Source organism: Amblyomma mixtum, chromosome 9, assembly GCF_055824585.1.
Source record: "Amblyomma mixtum isolate Tamu chromosome 9, ASM5582458v1, whole genome shotgun sequence".
In the NCBI taxonomy this organism is placed as follows: Eukaryota; Metazoa; Arthropoda; class Arachnida; order Ixodida; family Ixodidae; genus Amblyomma; species Amblyomma mixtum.
In genome coordinates this window covers 1,365,292-1,390,557 of record NC_143020.1, presented here as the reverse complement: position 1 = coordinate 1,390,557, position 25,266 = coordinate 1,365,292, and the positions used below count along the sequence as shown (strand labels likewise).

Below are 25,266 nucleotides of genomic sequence, written 5' to 3'. Positions count from 1 at the left end.
TCTGATTTCGACGTGAATGAGACAGTGACCTTCAGTGCCTCACAAGGTCATACCGAAGTGCGTGGTGGTATGGCCCAAGCTATGGTAATAAACAATCACGTGATCATATGACTTTGACCTTTGGGTACCGGACCTTAATCTTTACCCTTGACCTTGGAATTGACCTTTGATATAAGACAGTGGGCGCCTTCAATGTCTCCCAAGGTTAAACAGACTTAACTGCGTCTTGGTATGGCGCAAGCCATGGTATAAAGGCCACGTGATCGTATGGCTACGACCAGTGGGTACCGACGTTGACCTTTACCCTTAACCTTGGGCTTGAACTTTCACTTGAGACAGTGGGCACCACATCGACAATGACCTTCAGTGCCCCACAAAGTGAAACGGAACTGAACTGCGTGGTGGAATGGCACAAGCTATGGTAGTATGACCACGTGCTCATGTGGCTATGACTAGTGGGTACCTGACCTTGACCTTTGACGTTGACCCTTGACATTTGATTTGAGGCAGTGCAGTGGAGACCATGCTTAAGAGAATTTCCGCTCGTATAACTAGCTTCAAGCCACATTGAACCCCAGTGCGCGGTGCCTCAGTGGTTATGGTGCTCGGCTGCTGACCCGAAAGACGCGGGTTCGATCCCGGCCGCGGTGGCTGATTTTCTTTGGAGGAGAAATTCTAGTGGCCCGTCTACTGTGCGATGTCAGAGCACGTTAAAGAACTCCAGGTGGTCGAAATTTCCGGAGCCCTCCACTACGGCGTCTCTCATAGCATTTGTCGCTTTGGGACGTGAAACCCCATAAACCGACCAACCATTTTTTTTTGCAGTTGGATGTCACCTCTGACATCATCAAGGGCACCCAGGACTACGGCAGTGAGGCTGCAGCCGCTCTTCACACCCTTTACACATCGTGCATCAAAGAGATATGGCAGGAGGATCAGCTAGTCAGGGATGTTGCGGCGGCCGTGCTAGAAATCGCCAACACCACCACGGGAACAAGTGGCGCAAGCTTACTTCGTTTGGGCCTTGCGGTGAATAAGCGGTACGGCCTGCCGTTCATCTTCCAAGTATTGAGCTGAGCAGGCGAAACACCACGGCTCATGTTCGTTAGATGGACACCTCGAGTCGGTGGCTACAAGCATAGTTGTGATGCTTCCTGCTACGGTGTCACTCTCTCCATCCTTAACTCCCACTTTGGCACTAATTATAGCAATGAGGACGTCTCGAAGTGGGAACAGAAATTTCCGGCTGCCTCGCCAAAACAATCATCCGTGTCTTTGAAGGAGATTAGAGATGCTTTCGGATATCTTGAATCGTCCCAATTCAAGAACATATTGCTCGAGTTCCTTATAGATGTCGACAGTGCGAAAATAATTTCTGCCATAGCTAAAGCGGGCCTCTTTGAGGACGTTCGGCTTCTGATAGACGCAGACCATCAGCCGTTGGCGTCGTTGTACCTGATGCTTCTTGTCACTCTGCAAGCCATGCGTTACATTACACAGGGCAACACGCTAAGTTCACCTGATATGCGTAGCGAGGACGTCTGTCAAAAACACGTACGCCGGAGCTACCACCTATGGCGCGTAACGTACGTGGCGGCACTCGCGACTCCCGCTAAGGACCGCCAGCTGCACAAAATATTCGAAGCCACACGGCGACGGTTCATTGACTATGACCCACTTCGGCGGCTGATGGCAGTGGAAACGACACTGACCACTTCCGGGCCGTAGTCGCCAACGTATCGCTCATGCTACCTGGAGACCTGGTCTTCAGAGAGCCAGCCGTGCCCCACCTGACCTCCCAGGGCTTCCTCCGGAACTTGTTCTTGGCTTTGAACTTCGAGTTCGACGCGAAAAAGGAGACATTTCGACGGGGCGTGCCATGGTTTCGAGACAACCCCGACAGCAGAACGGCGGACCGCATGTTCTTTGCGAATGAGACCAGTCTGTACGTGTCATCACTGAGCTACGGGTGGCTGAGTTCCGGTACCACTGACCCACTGCTCGCCGACGCTGCGGTCATTGCGAGTCGCATGGCCGCCCTGATGTGGCTCAAACTGGTCAGCTGGAAGGACTGGTCATGAGAAACGAAGACAGCTCTACAATCACACAGGTGACGCTAATGCGCAAATGAAGTGATCGCTCCTGAAAGAACGTATTCTTGCATGCAGCAGACTGGTTTTGTTGCGTCACGTTCGAGATGAAGTTTACTCTATTCCTTGCACGCTAGCGGCGTGAAAATGTTTACAGAGTAAGTGGCGTCCGAGGCAGGCGCCTTCGCTGCGAACGTATTTTCAGACGCCTCTGGGGCACCGCTTCTGGCAAATTGTACATGCTTTAGTCGAGGGTGTGACGGCCTACCGTCTGGTCAGGTATCATGGTGATCAGGAGTACTGGTCATCGGCCAAGATAAATAAAGATGCAATTTTTATTAACGTTTCGGGAGCACTGCGGCTCCCTTGTTCACTATCGTAACAATTACAGTGAACAATTATAGTGAACTAGGGAGCCGTAGTGCTCCCGAAACATCAAAATTTTTTTCTTTATTGACCTTGGCCAGTGACCAGCACTCTTCATCATTGTACATGCTTCACATGAGACTCGTGATTGTCATTTCTTTGGTAACAGCTAAGCCTTAATCGCTTAAGATAGCCTCCGTTGCTTATGCCCCGTGAAACCAAAAAACACTTCGTCTTATAAATTGTGGCAGTAAAACGACTGCGTTCTTCCTTTATGTCCTTTAGTTTTTGCGCGCCTGTAATTCGGCAGTGCAGACCATAGTACGAAGTTGCTTTGAGAAAGCACAATCGGCCTTCTAAACTGGAAAATTCAGTTTTGTGATGTAGGCTCTGAAGTTAGTCATGTGATGCGGAAAACTGCGGGAAATAAACGCGGCTTTGAAAAAGTGCCACCTTCGCCAACGCGGAGAAATAAAATATTGCCGCGAATGGGTTCCGAAACAGCCGCGGCGCGAACAGATCAGCTTTGCACCTTGGTCGAAGGACCAGACACTGCGCACAGCAGAAAACTGTCCGTTGTATTGCGTGGCACACAGCTACACACGAGACATGCGCTTACGAAGGGTAATTACATGCAGGGACGCACTGATTATAGAGCTCACAGTTCGCTCACAACGGCTGTGATACACACCGTGATAATGAATGTAGTCCGGTTTCGTCAGAGCCTCTTCCAGAATGCAACAAGAAAACATGACGCTCCCTGTCTTATTACCACATAACATCTACGTGTTAGTAGCGCTGAACGTACAGCAGTGAACAAAAAGATAATTTCAGTTTTTAGAATATGTTTACCGCACTAGAGCTTTCGCTCAACTTTGGTGGGACGATAATTTCAAGACATTTTACATAATAGCAACCATTTTTATCGTCATAACAAGCTACAGTTGTTCCCACGAAATTTTTAGCGCTTAAGCGCTGTTCCGATGGGTACCGACCCCGAGCAAAATCGTTCGTTGTCTGTTCCGTTGTTCGCAGTTGGCCTATCGCGAACGCTCCGTCCCGCGGCACTGTCTGTTCATCGTCACTTCTACGTAGCTCAAATCCATGCTTTTTCACTGATTCCAATGTAGTGAACATTCTGTGCAGTTTTTTGAAGTACTGCTTTCTGCGCTTTTTCAAGTTATAAATGCGCAGTGTCTGTCTCATATATCTCGATGGACACCTTAACCGCGCCGTAAGGAAAGGGAGGAAGGTGGGAGTGGAGGAAAAAAGAGGGAGAGGTGCCGTAGTGGAGGTGTTCGGAATAATTTAGACCACCTGGGGATTATTAACGTACACACACAGCACAGCACATGGGCGCCTTTTGCGTTCCTCCTCCATCGAAACGCGGCCGCCGTGGTCGGGTTCAAACCCGGGTACTCCGGCTCGGTAGACGAGCGCCTTGACCACTAAGACACCGCCGCGGCGAATCATCGCTGGGATTTCATCTAGACCTTCATGAATTAGGGGGTGGCGAGCGGGGTGAGTCGGAACCTGGTATGACGTCACATTTCATGTCGTCACGTGACTAGTGGTCTCCTCGATTTGGCTGCACTTTCTGCACCAGTTCAGGCGGTGCTGCACTCGCGTCCTCGATTTGCCAGTGCAGCTAGCGCCACCTGCACTTGGGCACTCGATTTGACGTAGTGCTGCACGAGTTCTCCCGAGTTCTGCTGCACTTTTGCACTAGCCCTCCGGCGAGTTCTCTTCTCGTGCAAGCAGTGCAAGGTGCTTGGCGCGCTCCGTAGCAGACGGCTCCGTGGCCACGCTTGTTTTAGTGAGTGGCGTTGAGACCATGGTTGAGACGGCTGCATACCCGTGCTAGACTCGGCATCTGCACCGTGCCCTCACTAAACAGCTGAAATAACAGTGCGCGCACGTGCGTGTGTGCATGCACGCGTGTGTGTGCGTGTCTGTATATGTGCGTGAGCGACTGGCCGGCATTGCGCAGTGCGTATGGGTTCTCATCTTTCTGCCCAGCCTCGCATGTTGTTTTACACCATCTCTATTTTGTGTGTAAATATTATAATTACTCGCAACACGATGGAGCATTTGCATAAGTGGCAAATGGTGAGATGTTTTATAATATGTGGGTGATCGCAATGTTTGTGATGACTCCTCCGCTTGGAGCAGCGATCGACTGGCCGACTGGCATTGAGGTCGCCGTCAGCCCACACCTTCGCCTGCCAGTTAGTCTCCGATAGTCACTCCGCCGTCACCGGCCGCTGACAGTGAAAGCGAGTTGTTGACTCTTTAGATATAGTCCGAGTTATCAGGTAATTCTTTCCTTCTGTAATCGCGGCAGTCACATTCCGATAGAACGACGACAGCCCGGATCACGTGTATGAACTGTCAAAGGTCGTCTCGAGCGCAAGTCTGAGTAACCTCTCGAATTCAAAGTTTGTTGCTCTTCAAAGTACCCGTTGAATCGGTGAAGATCGACCGGCCTGCGCCACTTTGCACAATGCAACGGAAATGACGGTATCAAATTCTTCACCACTTTTGGGATTAACAATTTCTTGAGCCACTCCACGAGATGCGCCACTTCGAAGAAATGCGCAGTGTTCAATAGAGCTAGCGCAATCCCGCGCATATGTCAAACCACGCGACAAACGCCAACACACGGCCGCAGCAGACGAACGCCTCTGCACTTTTGCACTCGATTTGGCCGCTGCACCGACAGCACTAGTGCCAGGCTACGCTCGCGCTGCAAGAACTGGCACTGCACTAGTTCACTTTTGTGAACTAGTGCAGAAAGTGCAGCCAAATCGAGGAGACCTTAGGTATGTCGCTACATTACGTCATTGTCACGTGATCTAGTGTGACGTCACATTACGTCGTTTTCGCGTGACCTGTCATGACGACACACTCGTAGGCTGTCATCACTGGTCATACCAATTAGTCTTGGCGTCCCCTAATTAGTATTATTTAGATGTGATGTCATCTTCATCGTGACGTCACATGGTGCCGTTTCTTGCAGACATGGCATTGAAAGTGAGCCGTCTAATGCTTTCGAATTGAAACAGTCTCGTAATTCCTATTTTATTATTATTTTTAACAATACTTTCATGCAGGGAATGCGTGCTGAGAGCCTCACACGCCGAGTACCTCGACAACATGCACCGTGTGGTGGAGCTGAAGATGGGGCTACAAATCGCCGCCATTGTCGGGCTGCTGGCACAGCCCGTGGTGAGGCCGTCACACCAGCGGATGCAAGAGCCAGCTGGTACACAGTGCAGGACGCCTGGAGCCTCTACCGGATGTCCGAAGCCCAGTTCTTCTACGCCCGCTTCGCCTACTACCGTTGCAGCATCGCTTCGCAGGCTAGAGCCGTAGTGAACGAACTGGTCAGGGGCAACGCTGACTTTGCCACAGCGTTTCAGTGCCCCATGGTTGATTATGGTGACTGCATGAACATTACTAGGCCGAATAATTCACAGAATGATCTGAATATGCGGTTGTGAAGGACATACCGGCCTAGTTATATTGCCGTATCTTTTTCAGTACCCACCTTGTTTATTGTTTATTTTTGGTCTTGTTTGCAGAGGCTGTTAGACTAGGTTACTTTGAAGATGTGTGGCCCCTGGACTGTGGACTTCTGAAATCGGATGATTATTTAATTGCTCTTTTCTGTTCATGTATGCTGCTTAACCTAATTTAGCTTTTCATACTTTGAGACATCTCTAATTTGTTATATCTACGAAAGTTTGTCCAGACAGATTTATTTCACGTCACGAGCTCTTCCACCGCCTGAGATTGTTTCAAAAACTTGCCTGCTTTCGTTGCTAACCATCACGTGATCAAATATCGCTCCATGCATGTTTTGACCATTTACGAGCGTGAAAATAACGCATCATTTAACGAAACATAAACGTGTAATTTTATTCCACTATAAATGTTCTCAGCAGCAAGTTTTAGAGGGCTGATTTCTTATGGGGAATTAAATAAGTAAAATTAAAATTCTCATCTCTGGAATCTCCATGTGTTATTATTCTACTCTGTGATCTTCCGCATGCTGAGGCCAACGCGCGTCGGAGCATCTCAATGAAGCTCACCCATAATCCAGCAATAACTATTATTCGTGCTTGATTTCAAGGCTTTCTTTTAATCACAGGTACTGCTCGTCATATTGTATAGCTTCATGAATGCAGGTAGCATTTGAGATACACTGCTATACTTTAAATCACTGAGAGAAACTGCTCTGCTGATAACAACACAGGGAAACAGTCGTAGGCCGTCATAATAGGGCAGCCTTTGGCACCCAACCTTGGTGTTTGCTTTTGTGGAACCTGCCACAATCACATTGCCAAATTCCCTGCATGGTTCTTTCAACATCACAAGGCAATAAAAGTTGCGCCCAACAGACAATCATCGTTGAGGCGGAAGAAATCTATGCGAGGTGCTCTGCGCGCTTCCGCTGTCCAAGCCTTCGCGAAAGCAACAAAAGTAACGCTTCGAGGCCCTGGTTCCTGAATGGTACACGCTAGTTTCCGGTGTCCTCTTCCCTTTGGGGCCTCTCAAGAACATGCTTACAACGTCAGTCCTTACTTGACGTCCCAGTTTTAAGCGACAGGACTGCGAGTTCCCGTTAGGCGCGGAAACAAGTTTCAAGCGTAGTGAAAAAAAAAGTCATGTCATCGCTCGAACATAGCGGCACAATTATCAATTACGAGAAAAATCGCTGAGTGCCATCTCTCTTGGGTAAGCAGAACTATTTGTAATGGCAATATAACTTCCTCAAGTGCCCTCCTGACTGCAACGTCGATTTACGGCACCTCATCTGGACTTGCCCGGCACAGTGAGCCTCCGCATCCGCTGCAGCTCTGTCCTCCACATTCGGACATACGAAGACTGGATGGCATCCAGTGTCGACGCCAAACACAAGATCAGTGCCCTGCTTGTGCGACGTCCAAGCCTTCATCTAAACCTTACCTCACTTCCATCTTAGGGCTCAGGTCACCTTTTTCTAAAACATGGAGGAAGGAAAACTCAGGTGAACTGCACGCCAGAAACTGTGTCGGAAGTCACGCGCTTTCGCAAGGACTGCTCGGAGTGACGTAAAAAATGTCACGTAAAAGCCTCTCCTCAATTCTTTCGTTGCTCCATGGTCCAAAAGCATTGATGAATGAATGAATGAATGAATGAATGAATGAATGAATGAATGAATGAATGAATGAATGAATGAATGCTCAGTCGCGAGTGTCTGTGTTTCAGCTGGGTGCCACAGAATTTATGTTCATTTGCAGTGCATGACCAGGTTAATTAGAAACATAATTAAAAATAAAAACCAGCCGACAAGTTAAGTTTTCTGTGATTTACTACTTTTTATATTCTTTGCACTTTCGTACTCTACTAGCTAGTTTCGTATTTTTTCCACTCCAAGCTCTTGAAAGCCATTAGGCGCGGTAGTATTCCAGGAACGGCAGAAGCGGCATGATGCTGAGGTAAATGCACTGAAAAAAAAGGATTATCAGCGAGAGGCTCAACTATTCGTTTTCGTGAATCGGTGCATCCAGTATACTTCACTTTAGAACAGTGGTTTCGGATAACATGGACGTGCACCAACGTTTCTGCTACGTTTTCGTGCAAGTTCAGTGTGAGCAGAAAAACGCCTGTGTGTAATTTAATGAACAGTATGTGCCGTAAAGCCAAGAAAGAACAAGCACATTCTATTTCTAGGTGTTCCTCACATTGTAGGATGCCAGGGATGCAGGATATAATAACGCTGGCAGAAACACTTTTTTTTTAATCAGATATCAAACCACTCAAAGAACTTAATGCACCGCCAACAGTCCTGAATAATACCAAAACGCAGTGTTTAGGTGCCGTGGCTAATGTAGCACGGCGGTACATGCAGGCTCTACATTGGGCCATCTGCATATGCCAACCCTTTTGAGGGACGGCCGGCTTTACGTCAGAGGTGGAGGCTGGCCCAACCTTTCAAGCCAGTTTGAGCCGAGCAGCCTGGCATGTGTTCACGGCCCAATCAGCTGCCGAGCTTGTTTTGCCGCTTTAGTCGACTGCCGACCAGAGCTACTGAACAGCCGATGGTTGGCAGTCGGCCTGCGCCGCTTGGGTTGTCGCATATAACGTCCGTTAACCTTGTGTTTTATTGAAAAGCAGCGCAAGGTTCAGTTGGCAGCATTTCTCCACGGATACTGATGCAGACAACTGTCTCGGCGAAAAAAAAAGTACTTCTCTGTTCCATTCTCCGACACGCAGTGAAGTCTACAAACAGTGGAGCGATAGAAGAAAAGCAGTGCTACACAATCGCTGGCAACGACAACAGCGTTTGCGACCTTTTTGTAGACTGCAACTTTATTCTATACCACCCCGATAAGAATAGTTAAATATTTTTCTTCTACATTGCATGCAGAAGCTCGGCCCAGTGCCCCTAACAATGGACAAAGTTTTAGGTCCCTTACCTGCCTTAGGCAACAGAGACTTGCAATGAACTTTCTATTTAAATATTTAAGAGACATTGGACATCTCGATAAGCTTTAAATTCACTTGCACGTTACCTTCATGAACTTCGTGAACTTCGTCAGCCCATTTGTCGGACTATGCACTCCATCATTCCATAGGTTACATCAATACTCGCCGTTGCATCCTTAGTACCCATTTCATGGCCGCATTTTATCCTCGTTTTTTTTTTATCTCTTCCACACTGCTCTCCTTCATGCAGTGAACTTCGTCAGCCCATTTGTCGGACCACGCACTCCATCATTCCATAGGTTACATCAATACTCGCCGTTGCATCCTTAGTACCCATTTCATGGCCGCATTTTATCCTCGTTTTTTTTTACCTCTTCCACACTGCTCTCCTTCTATCTTTAACTCCCAACTTCCCCTCCCTACGCAGAGTAGCATGCCAGCGATTTTTAAACGCCGGCTAAATTCTCTGTATTTCATTAAAGAGTTTCTATCTCTCTCTTTTCCTTCTAGAATTTATCTAGGATTCGCAACTTCATTCTATATCACCCAGAAAAGGATAGTTAAAATTTCCCTTCTAGAAGTTATCTAGGATTTGCTGAATATTGCGTCAAATATCTTATTAGTTTATTAGTTATAGCTATCATAAGGAAGTGTCACCTTCATGTCGCCCGTAAAAAAGGCTAATTAGCAGTAATAAATGCTTTTAATGCGAGTGGAATAAACTGAATTATCTTCACGAACCACCGTATCAGGTCGTTTTTCATAAAAAGAAGCAGTCGAAACTTGAAGGTCTCCCTTTATCCGTGTCCAACATTCTTGGATAAAATTTTTGAGTATTGGAATATTGTAAGGTACTGTTTTCTAAATATTGAAGGTAATAGTCCGTTCTTACGGTGTGTAGCAAGAGCTTTCATAGTTTTTCCACCGCTTGCATTGAGCAGTTAAGATCGCCATAGAACAACAATGGGGAAGGTTTCTGTCGATACCAAAACATTAATAGCAAAAAAATGCTAGCCTGCCGACGGGAGAGTTGAATATATCTTGATTGTTATAGTAAAATCTTACAGTATATGAAAAAATTACGCTCATAAACTATTTCTCGTTGAAAAATGATTTTCTCCGGAATTCCTGGGTATGATAGCAATTAATAAATGTGTTTGCTTTGTAGCATAGCATGTATAGCAAGACTACTACTTACCCTTAGTTGATCAACCAAGTCAGAGAAGGTTTTCCACTGCAAATAATGCGTGCCATTTATGATTAGCGGTCACGATACGGATATAATCAGTGAGTATTTATGTACAGTTCATTTTTTATTGCGAGCGTCGACGAATCTGAAACTGACTCCTCATTTTGAGCAAAACGTTTTATTTAACTTGCTTACTAAAGCAGGTTAACGCTATTAACTAGTCAGTATTAGAAATGTCAGTGCAAATTGAATGGCGAGCCCCATCTGTCCCTATATGTGGTGGCTGGCCCAACAAAATTTCATATGTCAACCTCGGATATAATAAACTTTCATTCTTACCTCGGGTATAACGAACTCTTGTGTGTGGACCTCGGATGTAACGCACTTAGTGCGCTGATCTCGGACATAACAAACCTAAGTGTACCGCCTCGGATATAATGGAAGTTTGGCTTCTAACGCATTCAAACGATTCACCGAGGATCGCCTAGTTTCTTTGTTTTGTTTTTGCAATATTCACTTCAACATCACCTGTAGAAATGCTTAGCAATCTAGTTGCCACAAGTCACGGATATCCATGATTTGTCCTTCGATATATCTCTTTTGTGGACGATAAAGAAAAGAGTTTAACGTAACGTCAACGCAGCGAGCTATGGAAAGAAAAATGATTGGTTTAATGTTAAAAGACCGCAAGCGGACAGAGTTGGTGAGGGAACAAACTCGGATTAGTGACCTCCTAGTCGGCTGGGGCAGAGAAGAAATCGGCTGGGGCAGGGCATGTAATGCGAAGGCTAGATAACAGCTGGTCCTTAAATTTAACGGAGTGGATTCCAAGAGAAGGCAAGCGTAGCAGGGGGCGGCAGCAAGTCAGGTGGGCGGATGGGTGGGTGGAGAAGTGTGCAGGGATATGGGGGCTGCAGCTGGCAAAGGACAGGGTTAATTGGAGAGGCACGGGAGAGTATTGACCTGCAGTGGGCGTAGTCGGGCTGATGATGATGCTAAAGATGATGATACCTGGAGACAACTTCTTAACCTGTTCTGGTACAGAAGTCTGCTTTTTACAGCGACACGCGTCGGTGTAGTGGTAGTCCCGGGTGTTTCGTTGAGTGCTTTGTCATGGGGACCAATCGGAGGACAGTTACCGTGGGCGGAGGGGGTTCTGACGGGAGCGGAAGAGTGCGTAACTGGCAAGTGGTTACAACCAGAGCCGAACGGAGGGTGCTTGCCATGCAAGGAAAATGGTATAGTGAGAGCAGAGGATTGTAGCAGGGTCGGTTTGCGGCAGCTCCTAGGTAGCCAAAAAACAAGCATGTGTGCAAAACTAAAAAGAGCTCTCTAGAACTATGAAGATATCAAGTCCATTTCATTATAACTACCTCAATATATCGTGAAATATAAATACATTGTCAGCTGTCACTGAATCTGGCGTTACAAGGTAGGAACCATCCTGTCACTTTTTCTCTTAATTTTTTTAGCTTATCTTTGCGCCGAAACAGTTCAAAGAGGATCCTTTGCAATTTTGATGGGTGTTGTTTAAGTCTCACGAACTAATGACACACAAGGCCTTTTATTCACAAAATTCAATAACTTCTAGGCGACGGTAGCTTACACCGCAGCGTCGCAATCCACTCTGTTCATTTCACAACAAATGTATTTAATGATACTTACATGAATCTTGCTCGAATTATTTAACCACGACTGATGGCGGCCTTTGTGCAGCGCGGTAAAGGTAAATATATATTTTTTTCAGAATCAAAAACTTTTAAGAAGAGCAATGCTAAACATTTACCGAAGCGATAATAAACAACTCAATTCTAGAGTTCGATACTGTACGTGCATGGTTCAAATGAGGAACAATCTTCAAGTGACAGTTACTTCCGCTTTTGCAGTGCTCATAATTTTGCATTTCGTTGTAGCGACGCTTATGTTATAAGTAGGTGCCTTTTCGATATAGAATAAAACTGCTTTTAGCAGTCAACTCCGACATGTATAAATATGAAAACATGTTACAGGAAATAAAACAAGTCTATTGAATATTATGGCTCTGGCAGTTTTGCCGAATTAAGTGTTCAGATGGCAATAACTGACTGTACTTACTGTGAAAGATTGTCCTTCTGTACATAGCTGCTCGATTTCATGGTTTTGGACGCACTTGAAAACAAGAAAAACGGATACGCATTCAGGTCATACTCAGGTCCACGCAGGTGACCCCCAAAAAAATGTTGTAACGGAAGTTACAAACGGAAGTGCAACATTGATCGTCGGTTGTCTGCGAAAATACGGGGGACACGATAGTTTTGATGGTTGCCTTCAGCCGCCTCGTATTCTGTTCATATCACTTTTTTTTTTAATGCGATGTTTATTGCCTCAGGGCATAAAACGGCATGTAATGATAAATGAGGATGCCTAAATGAATGAGTAAAGGTTCGCTGATCTAATGAAATCGAGCAGTGAACGATGATGAGGTCCTTGTGTCCAAGCGGTGTATGACGCACTGTTCTCGGGCGAAAGACCCGCTGCCGCCAGGTGCCGAATTCTTGTAGGCTTCAGCGCCGGGCAAACCCACAGCAGGTGGTGAATGTCGGCCTCAAGATTTCTGTTCTTGCAGACTGGACACCCGGGGCGGGGAAATACACCTTCAAATTGCGGCCACTTTCGTGTAACGGCTGGAGTTAGGGCAACCCCGACCCGGATCCTCCGAAGCGCAACCTCCTCTGCACGGGTAAGACCACGGGGGAGGGTTACCGCACACGGAGGGATTAGAGCACGTGTGTGGCGCCGGAGGTGTTCCTTTTTTGTTAAAAGGAGGGTGGTGTCATCCAGTGTTAGGACTCGAGGCGAAGACGAAGTTGGGGTCACAAGGTGGGTCGCAGAATCTGCACGGCTTTGCGAACCCAGGAGGTCTCGTGGGACCCACTGTATTCGGACTGGCTGCGGGATGCGTGCCGCGAGACGATGGATGTCCTGGCAAATGCCTGGGGTGCGACTGACGCGTCGTAGTAGGCGTATGACTTGAAGAGCGTCGGTGCGGATGACAATGCGAGCCGTAGGTAGTAGGGGAACGGCGGCCACTGAGCATAGTGCCTCTTGAACGGCAAGCATCTCCACACAGAAGGAGGAAGGAGGTTCTGGGAAGCGAAACCTAGACGTTTTGTTGAGGGCAGGCTTGCAAGGGCAGTAAATTGCAGTAGTGGTTTCGCAAGCCTGGATGCCTGCGTCAACGTATAAAACGATGGAGCCATGCGGCAGATGGGCGTCTTCTTGTGTAATTCGTTCGCGAAACGACGCCGCCGCGAGGGTAGATGATGGCCGGCGTAGATCTGTAGGTTTATTATCGCTTAGCTGCACAAAATGCCAGGGAGGGAGAACTGGCGGAGGCGGCTGTCGAATGGAGTGCGAGGAAGCATACGCCCTGAGTGCACACGTTGCGTGTGTAAGGTTAGACTTAAGCCGGCGAGCATCACGTCTTTGCTGCACCAGCTCATCTAGAGTATTCAGCTGCGCATGTTCTTGGAGCGCCACGATCGGGGTTATGCGGGGAAGGCAAGTGATGACCCTCATTGCCTCTCGATTTACGGCTTCAAGGCGATCCCACTGAGCCCTCGTCAAATGCTGGAATTGGGCTTGGTACACGAGGCGCGGTTGCACAACCGCCCGCACCAACTGCCTTGCAACATGAGAGCGGGCGCCGCCTGTTTTAGGAGCAATTCGTCTAATCAGACCTAACGCCTGAATCGCTTGCTTTTTAGCTCGAGAAAGCCAAGCAGTCCCTGTTCCTGACTCGTGAATCGTCAAGCCCAATATTTTGACTATCGAACTTTCTTGAAGTGGTGTTCCGGATAGATGGAGACGAATTGGTGTCGCAGCGAGTTTACGGCGTCCCCAGCGGTTGGCAACAGACACATACGTAGTTTTGCTCACTGAAAGCTGAAGACCAATTGAAGAGGCATAAGTCGACGTTATATCTAGGGCTGACTGTAGGGCGGAGGCTTGAGTGAACAGGTCCTGGTGGGTGCTCCACACAGTGATGTCATCAGCGTACAATAAAAACTTAATATCAGTCACTTCATGTAAGCGCCAAGCAAGGGGGATAAAAGTAATATTAAATAATGTTGGCGATAGTACCGATCCCTGGGGCACGCCGCGAAGAGGCACAAAGGATCCGACGGCCTCACCACTGAGGCGTATGGCAAAGTGTCGGCCTTCCAGAAAGGATTTTACAAAATTGCGCACTCTAACGGGGAAATGCAGCATGTCAAGTGATCCCAGGATAGCAGCATGACTGATATTGTCGTACGCCTTTTCAACGTCCATGGCCAGTACGGTACGCACATTGTGGCTGCGTGTTGATGCTAGAACTGATGACGCCAAGACAGCCAATCCATCTTCTGTACCTATGGACGTTCGAAAGCCGATTTGGGCGGGATGATAGAAACCGTGGTGCTCAAGCCACCGCGACAGGCGTGTGGCAAGCATCTTTTCAGTAAGCTTGCACAAAGTGGGCGTAAGTGATATAGGCCGGAAATTACCAAGGTCTGTCGGCGGCTTCCCTGGCTTTGGGATGGGGATCACAATAGCCGATTTCCAAGTTTCTGGTACGACGCCTTCTATCCATACCTTGTTGATGGTGGCGAGGAGTTGAGGCAGTAGAGCGGAACTCATGTTCTTGTACACCTCGTACGGAATGGAGTCCGGGCCGGGTGCAGTCTTCCGACGGGCCTCATCTATTGCTGCAAGCAACTCGGGCATGGAAAATGGGCTTGCGATACCCTCGGCGTCGGCTGTAGATGGAAGCCTGTCGACATATGCTGGAATGCCAGCCAAGGAGGCTCCTGCGGTCCTTGGAGGCAACACGTCATACTTCGGAAAAAACTTCCGCGCTGCTTCTCTTGCGAAATCATCCGGAGCTAAGTTAGCAGCGAAGCATGCTGTGGCCGCTGCGTCAGGACGACGAGAACCACGTTCCATAGCGCGAAATGTTCGCCATAAAGAAGCATTCGATGACTGTGTTGAAAACTGGTCACACCACGCATGCCACTGCCTTCGCGATAGATCACGTTCATATCTGCGAGCCTTGGCAGTAAGGTAATTCAGCCTTGTGCGTGCTTGTGCAGAAGTCGAGTCTCGGGAAGCTGCCATCTCCGCTTGTCGGCGAGCAGCCCACAAGTTAAGCAGACCCACATCCGGCGCCGGACGATTGACGTCTGTCCAGGTGACCGTTGTAGCCTTGTTGAGCGCAGTTTGTATGCAGTCCATACGTAGTGTAGATGACTGCACAGAGAGATCTTCGAGCGTGGTGCGAAAGGTGTCCCAATTGACCACAGAACACCTACGGCGTAATCGGCGGGCTCGTAACGGATGAAGACCGATGATGATAGGGTGGTGGTCACTACCCCAGCAGTCAGGCTCCAGGTGCCACGAGGGAGTGCCGGGACCGGACCACCACGTAAGGTCCGGAGCATACGTTGGACTGCGAGCATGGTGCACAGCCCGCGTTGCTGAATCGGGATGGTTGAGTAATACAAGCAACGCATCCGCGAAGGCGTCCCGCACACGCCTACCACGGGGGCTAGAAGTGGGGTATCCCCAGTCTGGGTGAGGGGCGTTAAAGTCACCACCGACTAAAATAGGGCACCCTGGGTGTTGTCGTCGCAGAGTTAATAACCACCCCAGATTAATGCGGGAGGAAGCTCCACCGGCGGGCCTTACATAGCATGACACGACCACAACAGTTGTCTTGGGAAACTTCACGGCCACTGCAACTACCTCCTGTTATGAGGTGCACCATTTTTCTAGGGAGAGGCGAACTTGAGGAAAGCGCGTATCGACATATACCGCCGCCTTTCCTGGAGGGGCTGCAGTGTGCACACGACGGTCGGTCATTGATGGAGACATGTATCCATTAAAGCCCGGAATGGATGGCAAGACATTGGTCTCCTGCAGTAGCAGGGCCCACACCTGGAGCTTGTTCATGCGAAGTCGATATTTGAGCTCTCCCACCTTTGTGGAGAGGCCTCTGCAGTTCCACTGGAGCACGCCGCAACAACGTGTACTCGCCATTTTCGATTAAGCGTCCAAGCGTTGTAAAAGAACGGATGTCAGGTTAGATAACTGGGTTACCATAAATCGGAGGAGGGATGTTGTAGAATTATCCCGCAGTGCAGCAGAAGACCTGGTAGAGTCAGCAAACAATGCGTGAGGGCTGGACGTAGTCGACGGTGCGGCAGCACTCAGTGGCGCGGGGTTGGATTCCGATGTTGGTCTTCGACGAGCAAGCAGCTCACGGCGCTGTCGTAGCTTAGAAACCTCGGCTAAAAGGCGTGCGATTTGGTCGTCAACTGCTGCCATGTCCTCAGGCAGTGGCTCCAGCATGCTGGTATTGTTTGTAGCCTGAAGGCGACGGGGATCCTTGCGCACTTTATCTCTGTAAGACAGTTGAACAGAGGCTGCAGGCGGATTGGACTCAGAAAGCTCTGGCCAGTCGTCGTCATCCCACTGGAGGGCCGCAAACCTGTTGGATGTCTGTATCGGGGCTGCATTTTCAGGTGGAGGCACGAGTTTATGTATCCTACGCCGAGCCTTTTCAGTTGCCTTTTGTTTTGTTGGGCAGGTTGGAGAGGTGATCTCATGGTTGTCGGTCTTGCAAAGTCCGCAACGGTAAGACGGTGTGCCTTGTGGCGTAGCCTGATTTTGAGTTGTAAAAGGGCATGATCGGTGCATGTGGCCAGATCTGAAGCAACTGTAGCAGTAGACAGCGCTCGGTTTGTATGGCCGAGGTCGCAGAATACAGCCATAATAGTAAAGGCGTTCTGGAGGAGTTGGTGGGCCTTGCAGTGTGACGATACAGGAGCGCCCTTTGCCCATATACCGCGCTTGGACAACACGGTGCGAAGGGCAGTATAGCTCACGCTGTAGGGTTGCCTGGTCTTCGGCGACGTCGACGTTGTACACAACACACCGTTGTAGGTCCGAACCTTCTACAAGGTACACCTGGACAGGCACCGAAATCTCGCTTGTAATCGATATACACTTGAGCGTTTGCAGACGCTCGACAGCAGCCAGAGTCGGGAGCCACACAGCGATGGTATTGGATTTCGTTCTACCGTGAAGCCACGAAAACCTTTGGTTCCAAGACAAGCGTCCAGGTTTGCCTGAAGGATCCTGTTCGGGATGTTTGTGAGGCTTGTGTTTGCCAGAGCTTTAATGGCCACTTTATACGATGCCGATCCAGGCGTCGATACAACGTGGCTGGCATTTGCTAGGCAGGAACGCTTGCCTTGTGAGCTGTTGTTGGCCGAAGATGAATCCTGTGCAGTGTCCCCTGATGGACGCTTTTGAGAACCGCGAGAAGCCGGAGTCACGGGTGCAGGTGCTGAAGTCATGTCCATTGGAGAGCTCTCCTCCTCACGCAGCGCGGTTGAGGCTCCGTCCAAAAGTGGAGGCTGGGTAGCCATTGCCGTGTTCCGCCCAGAGGGCAGATCGCTCACGGGCTGAGAAACATTTGGAGAAGGCGGGATGTGCGCTGCCGCTGATGGACCGGGAGCAGGAACCAGGAGCTGGGACCCAGGCTCAGTTGTCAGAAGAGGTGCCGCTGAAGCCGTCGCGACGAGCGACACCGGCGGAGTTACCCCCGCCAGCGCGTCACCGGAGGCCCTAGGCCTAGTCTCGGAGCACAGTCCAGTTGCAGGGATGACTGTGGGACATTCTGTCAATGCCACACAGCCAGACGGCGCATGAGCTTCGGGAGCTTCTTCAGATGGTATGAAGTCAGTTCTCTTGGTATAAGGAACGTATTTACGCGGATGGCGAGATTTTTCACTGGAGCGATGTGCAGCCACCGTAGCAGGGACACTTCGGAGACACGAACACTTAACGACGCAGGCCCTAGCTTTACTAGCTCAGGCCTAGAACTATACGCAGGCCTAGGGTGCCTCGATGCTCTGTTCCAATGAACCTGCTTACGGAGTTATATGCAAGTCAATAACTACACCGCGAACGCCAAGTGGAGATAGTTGTGGATGTTATAACAACCACAGTCGTCATTTGCTAGTTTTTATATGCCGGGTAGAAAGAATGATATTATGTTATCTTCACAGTGAGACCCGCAGAAAAAGTTCACAGAATACCTAATTACCATAGTGTTTGCAACGCGGTAGCTAGAAACTGTTGATGCCTTTTACCGCTAGTGACGTCAATTCCGGTCTGGTGACGCCACTTCCCTCAAGTCAACAGGAAAACTGGGGACAGCAGTTCACTCCGTTTAATGGGCGAATTTTATTACCGACGGCACATTTTTATCCCGAGGAGGTTTTTTGTGCTGCCGTGCTAAAAACAGGACTTCCTTTTGTACACTTACTTGGCCCAGGTCGTTGACGTCGGGAGCGTTAAAGGTAACGGGTTTCCCGCACGTAACCTGCACCATGCCCAGATAGTCCTCGCAGGTCAGGTTGAAGAGGAATGTCGGCAGAGGATTCCCCGTGATGCACCACCTTGCGATGAATTCAGCCCTAGCTGCAAGAAATAACATTTCGAGGAAAACTGCAGTAACGCATGTTTTTTCGCAGTTTCCAACACATCTTTTACTTTCCTGTTTTTTTTTTATTTTGGCTGTCTTACCTTCTCTAGCCTTAATTCCACTCATTCTTTTTTGCCTGATAGCAGTTGCAGTAGCTTGATTTGCAAGTTGTTCGTATGGTGGCATTCAGAGTGCTTAGTAAGTATTTTGCTGACAAAACAGCTCCCAGATTACAACAACTATGTCGGTGTTCCAAATGCCTCTTTTGCTTTTTACCTGAAATTTGTAGCCTCGCGTTCTTTTCTGTATTGAAAATTGAAGGTGTAAAGAAATTGTCTAAGGGCGGCGGTCCATTGGTATAAAATAACGTTATTGCGAAATTCTCACATGGAATACTTGAGAGAGTACAGCAAAACTTGACTCCGCCATGTTGGTATAGCCCTTAGCTGAACGGCCTAATATAGTCTTCCGCCAAATGAACTACACTCAAGAAATAGAGATTAATTCGTAAAAATCCCTTCCTAATGGACGTACACAAGCTCTGGTTTCGTTCCTCTTCAGGAAGTGTAGATGCCACGGCGTCGTTTAACAGATACGTCAAGGCTAGTACCTTGTACTCCGCGTCGAAGTTGGTGCACTGAAATAAAAAGGAATTATTGAGGACAATTTTTTTATTTGCTCAGCTCGTCCGTTACCGAAATGAATGTTCGCAGCCTGAGAATAAATTATCTGCGTGCAAAGGTATAATTTTCATTGCATTTTTAGCGTTATAGAATTCCATGCCTTTTTTTCAAAGAACTCACGTTTATCAGCTCGCGCACTTTCTCTGTGTCATTCTCCTGAAACGACAAGAGGAGTATGCGGCAAAAAAATTAAACACGTTTTCAATACCTACGTGTTCACTCCGGCACCTTGCGGGATGAATTACGGACAGAAATTGTCAGTATTAGCGATAAATAAACAGATTCATTTACGTTGAAAGGGGTGCAAATATCGATGGGCTGCTCCTCGTAACAGTGGGTCTGGCAGAAAAATGCATTTCGATAGTTTGGAGAGTACATTTGCATTGTGTATATGGGTAACGCTAATGTTCCGAAAATGGAACATGCAGAAGAAGACGCTAGCTATTATTGCATTGACTAAAAAGTTATTGAAACATTGCTTTGAAACATTACTTCATAGCGGCATTTAAAATGGTCAGTATACTGTAGGTCATCATTTCGTGTTCATTAATAATACCCAATGGAAGATGCAATGCAAGATCCCTAACTTAAAAGTGAGTATTGATATATTTTTGGGGCAGTAATGAAGAGTTTCAGGCGTTTGCGTAAATAAATACGTAAATGGTCATACCGCATTGATCGTAAGAAAATCAGGCGTAGTAACGGTAAGGCAAGGTGCTGAAAGAAAAGGAGCCGTATTAATATATTGTAATGTTATATGAGTGTCCAGGAAACACTTGCGTAATTCATTTCAGGCGGTATCAGCTCACACATCGACCACAACGTAAGCACAAGGAATAGCCAGCTTGCGGTTCAGAAAAGTTTAGAGCTGAGCCATTTGGTCGACGGGCACGCACAACATAACCAACCGAAACCTATCGCTCTGCTCTAGGTCATAGGAGTTTAGTAGAACTTGGAGCTGGGCTAGTTGGTCACTCATACTTTGAATAGAAGTTAGCACTATTAGGAATACCGCAGACAGAGGACGACACAACAAAATTCATTTTCATGGGAGCTGTCACTATGCGTGGAATGCCAAGCGTAGTTATTGCTGGTAAAGGACTATAGACGGGTGCTGATGAGGCGAAAGTAAACATCTACATAGCCTGAGTTGCTTTGGGACGTTAAACCCCAATAAACCAAAACCAAACATCTTCAAGCACTTCTCTTAAAGAACCAGACACATAATTTTAATTGCATATTTTATTCTTTCAAACGATGCTTTAGCCACTAAAATACATAATTTACCACACGCTATTCGGCTACAGCCATTAATGAATTTCTAATCGAATTTTTTCTCGATGCTTTTTTTGGTTTCGGTTTCACTGAATGATGACTGTGAGGTCCCGTGAGCCATAAAAAGCTAAAACACTTAAATTAACCTGCATCAAGAGCTGAAATGACAATAAACTACCTAGCAGCAGTTATATTCCTGTTTATTTTTTATATCTCACGTAACCTAAACACCATTACACTATCGTTCAGCTGATGAAACGAAACCGAAACAGTATCAAGAAGTTATAAATAATTTAGCGGTCGTAGGTGGCTACCAAGGGCTGATCATGTACATACACTACCCTCTGATGCGTCATTTGAAAGAAGAAAGCACCCAAGCAAAAATTTAGAGCCTCTGCTCCTTTAAGAAGCACAAGAAGCGTTTGTTTATTAGGGAATTGAAGTAGACCTCAGTTGTCTCAGTAGCATGGCGGTTATTCTTATGCAGGTACTTGGGTTATCGATGACCGGCAAGCGTGACTCCAATACATATCGTAATGTCAAAAAGAAGAAACAAAAAAATTGTATTGGTGCACCAAGAAAAGTTCGCGTTTTTCTTGCACTATTCATTTTATACATAGTGCAGCAACAACAGAGATTTTGGATAACTTACTATTGAAAGCAGTTGCCACGCGCAGAATAGCGGCGAACACTAACACGACCGACGACTTGCTTCTCATGTTTCCTTGTCGACAAAGATGACTGCATGCAGCGTTTCTCAATTTCTAGCGACAATTCTTTTATACGACGCTGGCTTCCAGCACTCGCACGCGTAGCCGCGTGCAATGTCCTACAGAAATAGAATACACGTGGTCCGTACTACTTGAGTTCACTGCAAAAGTAGCAGGCGCAATGTAACCGGATGAAAATTAGAAAGAATAATATTGCTTTGTTGGCGTCGATTTATATCTCTTTGTCCTAACAACTCACCTAGATAAAGCCACGCCACGTGGCAGGATATCGAGTATAAATATCCGGACAGTTAACTGCTGCCGGCTCACCCTCGTGCGTCAGTGAGGAAAAATCATCACGCACGTGCCCATATTTGGCCGAATCGCTCTTTGAAGTTCGCTTGCCACTCCCATTGGCAACTCAGAAATGCAAGTCACTGCTTGCAGCGCGTATATTGTTCTACCGGTGTCTTACATGGAAAGGCACCTCAAGAAAAGAACTGTTGATACTAAAAAGGACGATAAACACTAAGCCTGGTGCAGTATCTTGTATTGCGTTCTCGTGGTATCTAAAAATAAAGCAAGCAGCTATTTCTTAGCAGTGTATGCTGCGTTCATTCTATGGCGTTTAACGAGTGACTCAGGCTATGGAGGACACCGCAGTGGAGGGATGCGGGTGAGTTCGACCACCTGGAGTTCTTTAATTAACGGGCACTGATGTCGCGCACTATAAGTGCCTCTAGCATTTCGCCTTGAAAGACATGCGACCGCCGCGGATTTAAGATCGAACCAAAGTCTTTGAGGTGAGCAGCCGAGCCCAATAACCACTGAGCCATCGCGGCGAGTCCGTGTGATGTTAAATGAAAAATAAAGAGCGTAATGCGTATTCTAAGGCTGCCGCAAAATAATAGTTTGAGAAATATTGTACGCTCGTGATTTTTTTCATCTATTTTCTGTTTCAACTGTTTCAATATTTCATTTAACTCGTAGATTGCAGGATGTCATGACGGCCTTTATCATACTTTCCGGGCTGACATATTACTCTTCAGATAATCTACAGCCTTTGACCAAATAAAGGGCCGAAGCAGTTTGGTTGTAAGGAGCGCTGCGGAGCTCTTAATTGCAACACCCTCGAAGTATTTGCTCTCGGAACAGTGAGAGCGGGAGTTCCTCCCATTTTCAAGAAGGTTAATTTTGCAGGATAACGATCCTCACAGCATGGCTCAGAAGCCAACCCTTGGGATCTAAATGTATGACTAAAGAATGAATACTTATGAAACATGTAGAGCCACCCTGATCTTTAATAATATAGCGAGCGTCGACCGAACTGCTGATCACCGCCTTATAACGGCGACAAGCGTGCGACAAGGCGAGAGTTCGCGCACGCGCACGAAGGCAGAGCGTCGTCTGCTACGCTGTTCCGAGCAGGAGGACACACGCCCTGCCACAATATCAGTTCGCAAGCATTAACTCTATGTTCGCAAGATCCCGCCAAGTCGTAGAGCGCATGCGCATGATTAATATGTGAGACTTCATGAGACGTGATTTCATTCTCTCTCTTTTTTTTTGCCTATTACGGCAGGCCAGCCTGACGATTTGCATTGATCGCGATAAACGGGCTTCCAACCGATGCCTTTTTATACCGTCGAGACACTGCAAGGCTGATTAAAGAGCTGGTTGGAACCCCGTTTATCGCGATCCACGCAATGGTTTCAATGTGCTGCTATAATTTTTCCTTTTATTTTTTCTTATCATAACTTTGCATCGCCAGGGTGGCCTCCCGTCATAGGCAAAAAAAAAGAGAGAGAGAAAGAAATCACGTCTCATGCAGTCTCACATATTAATCATGCGCATGCGCTCAACGACTTGGCGGGGTCTTGAGAACTGATATTGTGGCAGGGCGTGTGTCCTCGTGCTCGGAACAGCGTAGCAGACGACGCTCTGCCTTCGTGCGCGTGCGCGAACTCTCGCCTTGTTGCACGCTTATCGCCATTACAAGGCGGTGATCAGCAGTTCGGTCGACGCTCGCGCTATATTATTAAAAATCAGGGCGGCTGTACAATAGTTGGTCTACACTCTGAAGGTAATTTTGGTGGCACCGAGCCTTGACGGGTCGCAGAGGGCAAATAGAATTTTGTGTACTACGCTCCAATTCAAAAAGAGGCCATGTACTCTCACCGAAAGCGGAGCTCTTTTAATCTAGAAAAGACCAAAAAAGAAAGACTGGTGCCGCCATCACCGGCAGATCTTGCAAGCAAAATATACTTAGTCGACATTAATTTTTGGGCGCGGATCCCAGAACCAACCGTTGCAACGGCACTCGCAGCATCGTTTGGATGGGCGAATGTCAATGAAGGGCTCCGGAATAATTTCGATCTACAGTAGGCTACAACTTAAAAAGACAGCAGTTGTTAACTCTGGTCCGCTGTGTCCTGCATTACTTCGGTGGCCAATCGTAACTGTAAACGAAATCAGTTTTTTAATGTTCGACTATATCAAACAATCCGCGTATCAAAATTCTGGAGCTCATAATTTTTTGCTTGTGATAAGCTTCTTGTTCACGTACGTTTACATTTTGTGGGCTTGAGACTGTTTTTATGTGTACAGTGATGACCAAAAGTGTGCTTGTCTGCATACACCTGGCATACACAAAGGTTACATTCCACACCTCGTGTCATCCACTTTTATGGAGAAAGATACTTCTGATTTCTGTCACCATTTGTGTGCACACTATTAGTTTTTTGGCTTGCTGCCTCATGTAGCTTATTATTTTTAGTCCCCTAGTACAAATTAGGTGCACTGCAAATTCACAAACCTTGGAGTGTAGTCTGCGTAGCTTAGATTGTTTCATTTAAGGCTAATTGAGCAGATAGAATGCTTCGTATTCAACCGAAATAGCAAATATATTTCACAAAATCGTAAGCTTGGTACTGTGACCCCCAATGTTTTGGCGACAGATTTTGGCCCTATAACTGATGTCATTTTTTTCACAGAATTCGGTTTGATTTGGTTCATGGGGTTTAACGTCAAAAAGCGACTTGCTATGAGGGACGCTGTAGTGTAGGGCTGTTGATAATTTCGACCACTCTGAGTTCTTTTTATCATCCACTGACATTGCTACACAGGTACCTTGCGTGCCTGTGTAGCCTCCACAGCCGGGATCACACCTTGGGTTGCCTGGCTCAGTAGTCGAGCGCCCTATAACCACTGATTGGTTAGAGCCCATGCGCCCTTACAGATGTGTCTTCAAAATAATTTGAAGATGCCTTGGGTGACAATTTCATAAATCTGGATTTTAAAAATTTTGTTTCCAATTTTTTAGCAGTTTCCATACCTAGAAAACGTTTGCCATTTGTGTTTTCTCTCCGAAGGAATGGTATGGACTGTTTTGAATCGAAGTTTGTTTTTGTGAGGTTTAACGTCCCAAAGCAACTCGGGCTATGAGACACGCTATAGTGGAGGGCTCGGGAAATTTCTACCACCTGGGGTTCTTTAACGTGCACTGACATCGCACAGCATACGATTAATGGCGCCTAAATGCAGTCACTTTCTGAAAAGTTCTATGATTTGGTACAAATAGCACGTCATTGAAGGTTTTGATTCCTAGTTGCATTTGTGTTCTCCTGCAGTGTCATTCTGGGGCTAATTTTTTCCCAAGCAGAAACTGCTTTAGCATTCACGTTTTTCTCCACAATGTGCATTTTTAGTTACATGTCTACTATTTAATACTCTGTATTGTGCTCTATTATATTCACAGGCCACTCGAAATCAAGTGATGACCTCTCCAGAGTAGTCGTCCGCCATTCCTCGTTTTGCGTGGATTGTGCCTGCACCTTGGCTTTGTCACAGTGGTGGGGTACCTGACTAGGTAATAAAGATACATAACAATAATGGTGGTCTTGCCCAGTGCTTTGTTATATTGACACAGCATCATTACATTCAGCGTACAACTCCCGGCACCTCCCTC

At 47.3% G+C, this 25,266-nt stretch overlaps 1 protein-coding gene across 1 annotated transcript; it reads right to left on the bottom strand.

Annotated features, from left to right (window-relative positions):
• Window positions 1-7,891: 7,891 nt before the first annotated feature.
• On the bottom strand, window positions 7,892-21,308 carry LOC149328047 (uncharacterized). Its single transcript, XM_089561342.1, has 9 exons — window positions 21,242-21,308; window positions 19,985-20,031; window positions 19,606-19,653; window positions 19,435-19,470; window positions 19,166-19,268; window positions 18,473-18,627; window positions 12,214-12,267; window positions 10,129-10,164; window positions 7,892-7,948 (listed from the first exon to the last, which is right to left on the bottom strand). The coding sequence occupies exons 1-9, from the start codon at window positions 21,306-21,308 to the stop codon at window positions 7,892-7,894; spliced, it is 603 nt and encodes a 200-aa protein (XP_089417468.1).
• Window positions 21,309-25,266: the final 3,958 nt, after the last annotated feature.